Source organism: Arvicola amphibius, chromosome 11, assembly GCF_903992535.2.
Source record: "Arvicola amphibius chromosome 11, mArvAmp1.2, whole genome shotgun sequence".
NCBI lineage: Eukaryota > Metazoa > Chordata > Mammalia > Rodentia > Cricetidae > Arvicola > Arvicola amphibius.
The window spans coordinates 5,957,482-5,971,685 of NC_052057.2; the positions used below are offsets into that span (position 1 = coordinate 5,957,482).

Below are 14,204 nucleotides of genomic sequence, written 5' to 3' on the forward strand. Positions count from 1 at the left end.
TTGCGGAAGTTCCTCAGAAAACTAAAAATAGAACTATCATATAACTCAACATTCTACTCCTGGGAATATACCACAGAATCCTCAGCATACCACAAGACACCTGAACATCCATGTTTTCCGTGTTTGTTGGAACACTAGTCACAACAGCCAAGGTATAGAATCATCTTAAGTGATCATTAATAGATAAAAGCATTACCTACATGAATGGTATTATGTAATTCAACAGAATGAATGGAACTGGAGAGCATGTCAAATAAAATACGCCAGTCTCAAAATGACAATTATTGTATGTTTCTCTCATCTCAAGAGTCAAGATTTAATTATACACATATGCACATGTGCACATACACACACACACACAAATGTAAGACATAAAAATAGAGAATGATGAAGATGGGAGAAATGATGTGGGTTGTTCTTCTGCATATGTGTTGCTCTTATTGGCTAATGAATAAATCTGTTTCAGCCAAAAACTTCAGCAGAATAGAGCCAGGCAGGAAATCCAAACAGAGATATATAGTCATATATAAGTAGGCAGAGTCAAGGGAATGCCCTGTAGCTGCTGAAGGAGAAAGACACCTGCCAGAACCTTACCTGGTAAACCACAGCCTCGTGGCGATATACAGAATAATAGAAATAGGTTAATTTAATATGTAAGAGCTAGCTAGAAATATGCATGAACCATTGGCCAAACAGTGTTGCAATTACTATAGTTTCTGTGTGATTATTCAGGTCTAGGAGGCCGGGAAATGAATGAGAAACAGGGATAGGACAAAGAACAAAAGAGCAATGGAGGATAGAAAGATAAATATCATTATCACTTTGCCCCTCTCTTTCATATACAGGACCTACATTTAATGATGTGATGTGATGGGATATGATATGATATGATTTGACATGTAAGCTACTTGGGAGGAAGGAAAGCCATTGAGTTATTGTACTCACTGATTTTCCTCATAATGAAAGCTAAGGTTGAGGCTTTCAGAAACTCACGGATCTGTGGAGGTGACAGATGAAGGCTGGGAGCCCTAGCCCATGGAGTCCCCATAATGACTGCTTTTCTTCCACCATACCAGGTGCGGGTGTGTTTTGCAAATATTTGCATGACGATTAAGCATTCACCATTAAGACAAGTGGCTGAAAATTCTGAATTAATGGCATGCATATTAACAAAAAAAAGACTGCTTCTTTTTCTAATATAAATTGCAAGGTTATAACATGCAAACTGGGACAGCAAGAAGGCAGTCGAGAGATGCACTTGCCTTTTCAAAATTGATATTCCTATAAAATTCTGCAGTAATGTTAAATGCTTTCCTCTGCTTCGGTGATATTACTGAATTGGCATTAGCTTAATACATAAAATTAAATGACAAATGAAATTTATCATCAGGCCAAAGGAACCTCAGAACTGTGACTATTCATTCATGGAAAACTAAGGTATAAAGCTTGCAGGGTATTTTAATGTTTAGTGGGCCTTTTCTCCCAAGGGGAAAGTCAAGTTCTCCTCCACAGCCTGGGACTCTAACATGGTATTTTCAGGAAGCAGAAGGACCCAGGCTCAGCTCTGGCTGCTCCTCCCCAGCTTGTGTGGAGAATGTGAACTCAAGTCTGCAGGGCCACCAGGACCCATCCTGTCACACAGAACACAACATACCTACTTGCCACTGGCAAAATGTCCCCATGCCAATGCTCTTTGCTTCCATCCAGCTAGGCACCAGAGAAGATGTGATAGCTCAGGAAGGTCTCTAATCTCAGTTGCTGTGATAAGGCCACCACAAATCCTCCCATCATAGAAACCTATGCTACTAATGTACCCTCCATCCATCTCTCTGGCGAGTCTGTCATCCTTTCAAATAGATTGTCAACCTGACCTGAAATTTCTCATCTTTAAAAGGAAACTGTGTGGAGGAAAAAAGACACTAGTGTTTCTTTCTTGCTTGGTTGGTTGGTTTGATTTTGTTTGGAAAAGAGTCTCACTATGTAGCTCTGACTGTCCTGGAACCCACTACGTAGACCACACTGACCTAGACCCCTCAGAGATCTTCCTGCCTCCCCAGTGCTGGGATTAAAGGTATGTGCCACCACACCCAGTATACTGGAAATTCAGTTATTAGAAGAAAAAAATAGGAGCCTACAAGTCTAAAGTAACAGAGGTTTATTCTTCTCACTGAAAAGAACCTGGTGAGCTAGTGATTCCAAGGTCAGCATGTGTGACTTGGCTCTGCGAGCGCCTTTCGTGTGTCGGTGCTGGCTAATCACAGCTGCGAGGAGGTTGCTGAGGGTCTACACGCCATCTCATGTTGGAGGCTGGAACATGGAAGGCATTTGTTAGATTCAGGAACGTGAGCTTCTCCAGGACTTTCTGGGGAGCACCCACGTGCGGTCTCCATCGCCAGAAGAGTGTGTTGTAGCCAACTGAAAGCAGGAGAGCTGGAAAAGTTGTTCTTTCCAGTCCGTGATGGGGAGGCTGTGAGCCGGCAGGGTTTCTGGAATAGCCAGGTAACCAGCAAGCCAACAGTGCCCACCACACTTGCGTCTAACAGTGATGTGAGTTTACTATGTGCACAATCATGAAACCTTTGATTTCTTGTTTCAGGTCTTACTATTCTATTCATAATCTTTCAGGATGGGAAATCATCCTCACTTTCTAACTCACCAAGTTCAGCTTAAGTTGAGGGAGCTGAGCTCCTTACAAACCCCTTCACAAACATACTGAACTATTATTTGAAGAAAATCTTACACGTGCACTAATTTTATTTTATATGGTTCAAATGTTTGCTTAAAATTCTTTTAAAAATCCAATAAAATGAATTTTAAATATAGCAAATGTCAACTTTTCTTCAGCATTTCAATGCTGCTTATATATTTTATTCCATTTTTTCTGATTAAAGTGCACATGTAGAACCAGACACAGTGATGCTTACTTGTAACCATGTGTACTTGGGAATCTGGGGTTAAGGGGATATGAGTTCAAAACCAGCTTTGGCAATATAAGAGGACTATATCTCAAAAAGGGGAGGAAGAAAAAAGAAAAAATAAAGGGGGGAAGGAAGGAGAGAGTGGGGGGAGAGACAGACAGACAGACAGACAGACAAACAGACAGAGAGACAGAGAGAGAGAGATCTGGGGATCTGGAGTTGGAGAGATGATTCAGCAGTTAAGAAATCACACCTTTTTTTCTAGGGCACTGAAACTTGTTTCCTGTTCTGTGACTGGACAGCTCACAACTACCTGAGCTTCAGCTTCAGGGTGTCTAACACCCTTTGTTGTCCTCCTCAGCACCCACATATGTGTGACAGACACACACACATTCATATAAATAAATTTTTAAGAAAATACACACACACACACACACACACACACACACACATATATATATATATATATATATATATATATATATATATCCTTCAAGGCGAAAATTGTACAAGTCAGTCAAAGCTTCATCTTAGACAAACAAGTAGAAAGGAGAGAGAAAGAGAAAGAGAGAGAGAGAGAGAGAGAGAGAGAGAGAGAGAGAGAGAGAGAGAGAACACATATTCGTGCCACAACATACATGTGGAAGTCAGAGAATAACTTGCAAGAGTAAGACCCAGGATGGAAGCTAGGTCATCAGGCTTAGTGGCAAGCATCTTTACCCACTAAGCCAGCTCACTTGCCCAAAGAGGTGTTTAAGAGACCAAACAGCAGATAAGAAAGTCTGTGTCATCTCTGTCCCTGTGCATCTGATGTGGGTCTCTGTGTCATCTCTGCCCCTGTGCATCTGATGTGGGTCTCTGTGTCATCTCTACCCCTGTGCATCTGATGTGGGTCTCTGTGTCATCTCTGCCCCTGTGCATCTGATGTGGGTCTCTGTGTCATCTCTGCCCCTGTGCATCTGATGTGGGTCTCTGTGTCATCTCTGCCCCTGTGCATCTGATGTGTGTCTCTATTCATCCTCTGGGGCTCTCTTTGTCACTGCTCTAGTGCTGGGAAGAGACACCATGACCAAGGCAATTCTTATAAAATAAGGCATTTAATTGGGGCTGCTTATAGTTTTAGAAGATCAGTTCATTATCATTACAGTGGGGAGCAGACAGGCACGCTGTTGGTATAGTAGCTGAGAGCTTTACATCCTGATCCACAGGCAGCAGGAAAAGAGAGAGACATTGGGCCTGGCACTGACTTTTGAAACCCCAAAGCCCACATTCAATGACACACTTCCTGCAACAAGCTCAAACCTCCTGATTCTTCCCAAAAGTCCCACTCCCTGGTGACTAAACATTTGAATATATTAGCTATGAGGGCCATCCATCCTCATTCTCATATCCTCAGGAAAGAGGTCCACTAGAGGTTACCCTTGGCCTCACTCCTGGGACTAACTAGACTGGCCCAAAGAGGGAGTCAATGCCAGCTTTATTTCCCAGATGTTTCTGCTGTTAGTCAGACAAATGAGTTCTAAGAAGGCACATTTCTCCATCTGTTGAGGTCCAAATGTCTTTAGTTCAAAATACCAACTCTGGAACACCAAGTAAATCCCCCACACCTGTTACAGGATAATTTAACAAGAATTGGGGGAAGAAGAGATTAGGAGTTATGAGTCATACAGATATAGAATCAAAATGTCTCAAAGACTATTTAACTCATTTACTAATAAGAAAATCAGTGGTAATTCAAGAGAGATTTATGTGTGTGTTTAGCCAATAGGAACAATGGAACAAAAGCATACAAAATCAACCAAAATACCATGGAACAATAATTAATATATCTCACCATCTTGTCTCTACCACAGAAAATCTGTATTTCTAGGGACAATGGTTATTTGCATTTTTATATGCTAGAGTTGAAAAAACAACAATCAAACAAACAAACCAAACAAAGAAGCTGTGAGGTGAAGAGAACTCCGTTCTGTGATCTTGTGTGTTTTTCCAGTTTCAAAGTCTTTCACTTTTGTTCCAGTCCCATGGTTGTGCTGGGACAAAGCCAAACATCATGAGACATCTGGGTAGTCAGGTGACAGGCAGGCTGGCATGCTTTCCCAGGGATGTTACTTTGCAAACCTTTGGGTGACCTTCCAGAGAGGTTCATTATCACATCTCGTATTTGCCAGTCCCACAACAACACGACTTCTTCCTTCTGCTGTAAGGAACTGATGCCATAATCGAAGGGAGACATTCTTCCCATGTCTTTACAGATTGCCTTCAGCGTCTCCAGAACTTTCCAAGAGCACTGCTTCCAGGTCGTTTGTCCCGAGAAATTGTGACCTGAAGGCATTTGGGACCTCGCAGGAAGATATTCTGTGTTGGGGGTGTAAGGAGTGACAGGTGCCAGAGCATGCTAGAGAAAGTCTCTGCAGGGAAAGCGGTCCACTTTGGCACTCAGAGGTGTAGGGGCAGTGGATAAAGAAAGAGAGGTTGGTTGGCAAGAGAATCCTAGGAACAGAAGCCAGTAAGAGCATTCTAGTGAGGCAGAGACTCTAGAAAGCAGCCATAGCCGTCCTAGATAGTAATGCCAGGTTCCTGCTGTAACCGGTCCAGGGGACAAACGGGTGGGAACTATGAGGGGACTACCTTTAGTGCTATGTGTATATTAACCGTCTCCAAACATTGCATCTCTCTCCCTCTTCCCCAGTTACTCCTGGGAGTGCACAGGATGTCAGCTGTCCCCTTGGTTCCTTCCCCTGTGGGAACATCACCAAGTGCTTGCCCCAGCTGCTTCACTGCAACGGTGTGGACGACTGTGGTAACCGAGCGGACGAAGAAAACTGCGGTGAGTGAGGGGTCACAGCCGGCAAGGCCTGACCACACCAACCTGGAAGAGAACTGAGTATAGAGCGTGCCTGGTTGGGGGTTGATTTGCTTCCATGTCTACTTTAGGAAAGGGCCAGAATCAGCACAAGACACCCCAAGACCAAGATCTCAGCACAAAGGAGATTTATTTGCCCTGGAGGTGTAGTAGGAGGCTGCTTGTTCATTCCCTGCCACCCAGACCCAAAATAATCACCCAGAAACTATATTAATGAAAACACTATTTGGCCTATTAGCTTAGGCATCTTTTTTCTTTCTTTCTTCCTTCCTTTTTTGTTTTGTTTTGTTTTTCAAGACAGGGTTTCTCTCTAGCTTTGGAGCCTGTCCTAGAACTAGCTTTTGTAGACCCAGCTGGCTTCAAACACACAGAGATTTGCCTGCCTCTGCCTCCCAAGTGCTGGGATGAAAGGCGTTCATCACCACCACCTGGCTTAGTTTAGGCTTCTTATTAACTAACACATCTTAAATTAACCCATTCCTATTATTTTATATTTTACCACAAGACTGTGGCCTATGGGTAGGCATCTTTCTCCTTAGGCAGCTACATGGCATCTGCCTGACTCTGCCTTCTTTCCTCCTCTATCTGCTTGGAATCCCCACCTTACTCTATTCTGCCCTGCTCTAGGCCAAAGCAGCTTAATTCATTAACCAATAAAAACAACACACATACAGAAGGACTTCCCACACCATGCAGGTACAGAGATCTGCCTCTGGATAGAGAGGATGTAGCCCATAGTAAATGGCATTTATAAAGGGAAAAGGGGAAACCCTGCGTTAGGATGAATTGGTTTGTTTTGATTGGGCACATTAATTAAGGTAGCCAAAAGGGAACTTTCGATTGCTGGACTTCAATACTATGATAGCTCAACCCTGGTAGTCAGCCTCAGGAGAAGGAAGTGGCTAAATAAGGGAATAGACTTAGGAGGTTAGCTTGAGGAACATAATCTAACAGTTTAGCAAGGCAGAGGGCATGGAGAAGGGCAAGGCCTGACAGAGCCTTGTTTGCCATGTTTGGGCCTACTAGAGCCCTCTGCCTCCCTATTACTGTTACTATAGTGACGAACTGTCACATCCAGCGCCAGCTGGGTTTTTTTCTCTTTTTTTAAAAATTTATTCTTATTGAGCTATGTATTTTCCCCATTTCCCCCCACTTCTTCTCCCCTCCCTTTACTCCTCTCCCATGGTTGCCATGCTCCCAATTTACTCAGGAGCTCTTGTCTTTTTCTATTTCCCATGTAGATTAGATTTATGTATGTCTATCTCTCTTAGGGTCCTCATTGTTGTCTAGGTTCCCTGGAATTATGATTGTAGGCTGATTTTTCTTTGTTTTATGTCTAAAAGCCACTTATGAGTGAGTACATATGATATTTGTCTTTCTGGGTCTGGGTTACCTCACTCAATATGATGTTTTCTAGATCCATCAATTTGCCCACAAATTTCAAGATGTCATTATTTTTTTCTGCTATGTAGTACTCCATTCTGTAAATGTAACACATTTTCCTTATCCATTCTTCAGTAGAGGAGCATTTAGGTTGCTTCCAGGTTCTGGCTATGACAAACAATGCTGCTATGAACATAGTTGAGCACATGTCCTTGTGGCACGATTGAGCATCCTTTGGATATATACCCAAAAGTGGTATTGCTGGGTCTTGAGGAAGGTTGTTTCCTAATTTTCTGAGAAATCGCCACACTGACATCCAAAGGGGCTGTACCAGCTTGCATTCCCACCAGCAATGCAGGAGTGTTCCCTTTATTCCACAACCTCTCCAGCATAAGCTGTCATCAACGTTTTTTATCTTGGCCATTCTTACAGGTGTAAGATGAAATCTCAGAGTTGTTTTGATTTGCATTTCTCTGATGGCTAAGGATGTTGAATATTTCCTTAAGTGTCTCTCAGTCATTTTAGATTCCTCTGTTGAGAGTTCTCTTTTTAGGTCTGTACTCCATTTTTTATTGGATTATTTGTTCTTTTGATGACCAATTTCTTGAGTTCTTTGTATATTTTGGAGATCAGCCTTCTGTCTGATATGGGTTGGTAAAGATCTTTTCCCATTCTATAGGTTGCCGTTTTGTCTTATTGACCTTGTCCTTTGCTTTACGAAAGATTCTCAGTTTCAGGAGGTCCCATTTATTAATTGATTCTCCCAGTGTCTGATACTGGGGTTCTATTTAGGAAGTGGTCGCCTGTGCCAATGCGCTCAAGTGTCCTTCCCACTTTCTCTTCTGTGAAGTTCAGTGTGGTTGATTTTATGTTGAGGTCTTTGATCCATTTGAACTTGAGTTTTGTGCATAGCAATAGATATGAATCTATTAGCATTCTTCTACACATTGATATCCAGTTATGCCAGCACCATTTCTTGAATATACTTTCTTTTTTTCCATTTTATATATTTTTTGTTTCTCTCTCAAAAATCAGTTGTTCATAAGTATGTGGATTGATATCCAGGTCTTTGATTGAGTTCCATTTATTCTCCTGTCTGTTTTGATGCCAATACCAGATTGTTTTCAGTACTGAGACAAACTCTATAGTAGAGTTTGAAGTCGGGGATTGTGATGCTTCCAGAAGTTCCTTTATTGTACAGGATTGTCTTGGCTATGCTGGGCAGCTCCAGTTGTTTCATAGGGAATAGTGTTACCCTCAGTATTTCAGATAAGCAGTTATTTGGCATAGTCAAGATTTTTTTAACCAAGAAACCTGCAGCGCTCATGTCTTTGAGGCACAACGGTATCAAAATTGAGAACAGGGTATCTGGAGACTGAACCTAGGAACAGCGTTCACTCACCAATTTGGCAAACTTTTGAGAACACTTTTTAACCTCTGTGTGCCTTGGTTTCCTCATTCTGTAGAAAGGTTTAATGATGGCACCTACACTGAGACTTTGAGAAGATTAAGTATAAAGGACTAGGAGAGTGCCAGGCATATGACAGGGACTCACAGCATGTTAGAGACTGCTCTGCCGTTCTATTTAATCCAGCTAGGGAGGAAATGGGAGAATCCTGAAACAGAGGTAGACTTGTTCCAACAACAACCCATCCTACAGCCTTACAAGGGCAGTGAGTGAGGCTGTTGGCCACATCAGATATTTAGAAAAATAGCTAGCTTGCAGTTGATGTTTTTGTTCAAGTTTCTGAAACTTTAAAGTACAAATTTATCAAAACCACTTGAATGCCCTGAAGCTGGTTCACCGCAAAAAAAAAAAAAAAAAAAAAAAAAAAAAAATCTGTTAATCAATATACAAGCTAGTAATATTCTCACTTGCAGGAAAACATGAGGCTATTTTTGGAAGGCCGAAACATACCTACAGTGCTAAGGCTGGATGCACTGTATAAATGATAAGCCTGCAGGAGGCCTCGCTGCCTGACTCTGGGCATTCCAGATTTACAAAGCACCACCCTTATGAATGAAACTTCCTTTACAAACAGAACGGAAAGGAGAAAAGGCTTAAAAACCTCCACTCTGAGTAAGCTTCACCCAGCTTATGTCAGAGCCAGCGCTTGGGCCTTGAGAAACAGGTCATTTCTTGTAAATGAAGAGTATAATCACAAACAACCCTAGATCATCTTCCTAACAGGATATGAAGTAACCATTTTCACCCAACTCCTGCTGCCTGTGGGAATCCCAGGGCAATAGCCAAGAACCGCAAAGCGCTAACAAAGTCTTCAGTTTCACTGCCTGAGCCTCCTCTGGCCGAGCTTCTCACCTGGGCTAAGGTGCAGAACTGCAAGCTGCAGTTTCTCTTTGACCACAAACATCCCTGTTGGATCCCCCAAGCCAAGCAGGCAGAACTGAAGCTGAGTTTAGGCAAGCAGTCACCGAGCCACACCCTCCAGCCTCAGGCTTTTATGGTTTGCTTTGCTTTGCTTTGTTGTTTTGCTTTGTTTTGTTTTGGTTTTGTTTGTTTTAACACCTTCCCCTGGTTGTATTTTCACAGCTTCTCAGTTTGGAACACTTTCTCTCTCCATAGGGGGTAAACCAAGTGCAGACACTTAACTCGTGAGTGAAAGCTTCATTTGCCTTTGAGTGAGAGGTTCGCAAACATTTCAAAGAACAGCGTTTGCTAAAATAACCGAAAATTACGATGCAAATGGCAACCCTGATCTGTGTGCTGCCAGCCGCTTCCCTCCGCACCTGCTTGGTATTTGGACACAGTCCCAGGTGGCGTCCCATCAGGCAGAATGGGTTCCAGGAGGCAGAAGCCGGGTAACTGTCTCAAGTTCACCAGTAAAAGCAGGTCTTCCGCATAAAAGGAAACGCTAGCTTTAGTGGCAGTCTTAAAGAGACCATATTAAAAAATAAAAATAATAAGTAGCCGTTCTTGTGATAATAATCTTTAGTCTGGTGCGTTCCTCAAGACTCCCCAGTGAGCGGCGCAAACACAGACAATAAGGCATTCGATGCAGCTGGCTCAGCCTCCAAAATTCCTACTTCAGTGCTGGCCTGAAGAGTGCTAAATGACGCTTCTCGTTTCTGAAAAAAAAAAAAAAAATGCCTATGCTATGGGTCGGTGAAGGCTGGAGACAAACAAAGCTCAGCAGTCAATAGCACTCGCAACTGCTGCAGAGGATACTCAGGTACCTCAGAACCATCTCTAACCCTAGCTCCAGAGGATATGACTCCTTCCAAGGGCAGTACACATATTCTACAGAGAGTGGGAGGAAGATGTTGGGGATTAAATGAGATGCTATAGGAGAGGTGTTTAGCAGAAGATAGATATGATGATTTTGTGACACCCCCCCCCGTTCATGCATGAGAATCCTACCCTCTAACATGTTAAAATGTTCGCTCTGATCAAACCTCTAAGATGTCCAAGTACATACTGCTGCGTCTGTCCTTGCCAGAGTGGGCTGGTGCGCTCAGAAGAGACTGCAGAATTCCACCATCTGTAGAGTCAGGTGATTACAACTAGAAGCCTGTGTTGCTTCTGCCTCTCGTTGTTCTGATTTCCCTGGCCAGCTGTGGCTTTTTATTTCTTCCCTTTATGGTATCTGGATAATTCATGCTCCCAAGGCTGCTCACTTTTAAGACATTCATATTTAAATTCTTGCTAATGCTAATTAAATTAAACCAGAAATGTGGTCTTTTCAGAATATAAACTTCATGAATATCTGATGAAGCAGTATTAGATATATTTCCAACTATGCAAAATAAAGTGTTTTACCTTATATAGATGGAAAGAATTCATGATCATTTGTGATTAAAAGTATATTGTCGAATCAAATGTCCTTTTTTTAGAAGAGAACATTTTTCATTAATCAGAGAAAAATTGAAAGTAAAACTTAAGATTCCAACATTCAGGAGGGAGAGGGAGCCAGTTCTTTGCCAGTTGGAGGCCAGTGTGGCCTATAATCTTTCTTTTCTTTTCTTTTCTGAGACAGGATTCTGTGGCTTTGGAGCCTGTCCTGGAACCAGCTCTTTTTTTTTTTTTTTTTTTCTTTTTTCGAGACAGGGTTTCCCTGTAGTTTCTAGAGCCTGTCCTGGAGCTAGCTCTTGTAGACCAGGCTGGTCTCAAACTCACAGAGATCCGCCTGCCTCTGCCTCCCAAGTGCTGGGATTAAAGGTGTGCACCACCACTGCCCAGTTTAAATCACTTTTATTAGATATTTTGTCATAGGTTTTAATAGATACATTAAAGGTAACTGATTTAGAAGTTAGGGAGATGGCTTAACAATTAAAAGCAGTTGCTGCTCTTCCAGAGGACCATGGTTTGATCCTGGTACCTACACCAGGGGGCTGTCAACTGCTTGTAACTCCAGCTTTGGGAAATCTGACTCCCCCTCTGGGCAGACAGACAGACAGACACACACACACACAATATTTTTTTAAGCAACTGATACAGAAAACATGTGCCAGGAAGTAGCATCTTTGCTGTGATAAAAAACGAACACATGGTTTATAAGCTTTTAAAACTGGTCTGTGAGAGGAATGTGAAATGGTTTGCAGGTACAGGCTAAGGAAATAAGCAGAGATTAATGGGCCATTCTGATGAGAGTTTGGGAGACCAAAAGGCCAAGGGAACAGGCGAACAGTGGAGGCCCAGCGCCTGAGTTTTCAGGAAGAACACGGCCAGAAGTCATTTTGGGAAAGATTCTGACTTCATTCTGCCTGTGTCCTGACCTTAACTCTGATCAAACCTCTACCATGTCCCGGGATGTAGTGCTGCTGTCTGTCTGTGTCAGAATCATCTGGAACACTCAGGAAGGAAAGCAGGATCACCCATCCTCTGTAGAGCCAGGTGATAAAACGTGGGAGTGAGTGTTGCGGAATTTCAAAGGAATGGGTTCTTCTTGTGGTTGTTGTGCAATGGAAATTCCAAAGCAGCACAGAAATCAGGCGGTGGCGTGACGACAGGTGTCACTCTCTCACCCAGATCTACGGTGGAAGCAAGAGAGGGATGTGGAAACTCTGAATCACCCGAGGAAGGGGGTTTGAGGTTGCGGACAAAGACCATGTAGCAAAAGTAGCTATGGTATGTAAAAAAGATTAGCACCAGAAAAGATGAACATCATGTTCCTCTATGGGACCATAGGAAAGCCGCCCTAAGCAAGAGTCAACCAACGAAGCCTCCAGCCTGCAAAACACCAATTAATTTGGAAAGGGGAGCCTAAGCTAAGAATACTTAGTTTCTTGTTCAAAAGCAGTAACCTAAAAAAAAAAAAGTTTGCTCAAGGTTCAGTAAGGCACAGCAGTGGCTGCAACCACGGTCCAAGAGAACAAGACCAACCAGGAGCTGGCAGCGGAACTCGGCAGCAGCGTCTGTGTGGTGCTGGTTTTATAAGCATGAAAGATGCGAGGGTGAGGGAGCCTTGTAGGCTTGCAGGAAGGTCCTTAAAAGCAGATTGAACATCTATCGTGTGCTTGGGTTGGAGTCCCTGTAAGGAGATTCTGAAACGCAATTGCATGAAGCTAAAAAGGTAGAAACCTACAATGCAGTGGAAACTTCGGGATGTTGGAGATGCCAGGACTGTGAGGTTTCCACTAAGGAATTCTGCAGAGACAGAACAGAGGCCACCCAAGAAAGAGACTGCATGCTGCAAGAGGCAGAGCTGGAGACACGGGGCTAACAAATCACTGTGGAGTCTAGATGATTCGTTCAAAAGTCCGAGTGGCCAAACAGCAATGATTTCCTTCCTGGGTATTCATCTCCTTTGGTTTGTTCTTCCCTTGCTCTGCCCCCTTTCTTCTCTGCTGGAATGGGCATATTTAGTCTGTGCCATTGTATATTAAGAGTACATGAGATTTTATTATTATTTTATAGGAGCTCACAGTTTAAAAAACCATCTTGAGTCTCAACTGAGACTTGGGTTTTGGACTTTTAAACAGTGTTGAAACTGGTCAAGACTGTGGGGAACTTTTGTAGTTGGACTAAATGCAGGTTTCATTAACTAGGTGGTCGTGAGCCTAGGAGTACAAACAGTGGAAGATGTGGCTTCAGAGTGACTTAGAAGAGGTAGACTCGTGATGCTTAACATAGATTATCAGCTTAGGACCTAGAATTACAAAGGAGGAAAGTCTCTAGGTTTGTCTGTGAGATACTTTCTAGACCTGAGTTCATTGCAGTAAGAAGGCCCACCCTGCCGGTGTGGATACCATTCCATGGGCTGGGATCCCAAACTGAATAAAATGGAGAAAGCAAACTGAGCATATACCGCCATCTTCAGCAAACCCTAAAAAGGGACTAGCGTAAGCAAAAGAATAACCATGAAAACGTTAAGTCACCACCGTTCATCTCTGTACGCTTTCCGACTCTAAGGCAGCCAGCTGCCTGAAGCTTCTGCCCTGCCTTCCCTGCCATGACGAGTTACACCCTTGAACTGTGAGACGAAGTAACTCTTACTTCTTTAAGCTATTTTTGTGGCATTTCATCCAAACATAAAGAAATTAACACAATAACCAAGCATGAGGAATAAAATACCTAATACAAAAACCATTAAAACATATTAAACCATTGAACATGTCCATGAGCATAATGCAAGAAAAAAATACTTAGAACCTTTCAATTGAATTCACTGGAATCCTTTTCTTTCTAAAAAGTAATATAGAGACCACTTACGTGATTTACTTAGATAGAAAAGTGAATTTCTCCAAGTTCTAGTATTTAATATAGTTCCCATATAATTTCTGTATGTTTTACCATGTGTCACTAATACAGTTTTTATCTCTCCTGAGACTTTTCACGAACGCAGTCTGAGCACAAACAAAAACAACACTCTGAAGTCATCAGAGTGGAAATTTGGTGTGTCTGTTGCCAAGCAGAGAGACAGAAAAAAACCTTTCCTTTTTTTGTGCCCGGGGAAACAGCAAGGGAATCTGATCACAAAATGCTGACAGTTCTCATTTAGAAATCACATGTGCTCATTTTGAACTGAATGCCAACTCGGTTGTGAAAGTGTAAAGTTAAAGTCTCATCAAATTCTTGG

General features: G+C 42.5%; 1 protein-coding gene across 1 annotated transcript in view; it reads left to right on the plus strand.

Moving 5' to 3' along the window:
- Rxfp1 (relaxin family peptide receptor 1) overlaps window positions 1–14,204 on the plus strand; it is a 79,384-nt gene that overhangs the window by 16,535 nt on the left and 48,645 nt on the right. Inside the window, exon 2 of the mRNA XM_042055985.1 lies at window positions 5,611–5,748. Coding sequence (XP_041911919.1) covers window positions 5,611–5,748 — 138 coding nt within the window. The remainder of the gene's footprint in view (window positions 1–5,610; window positions 5,749–14,204) is intronic.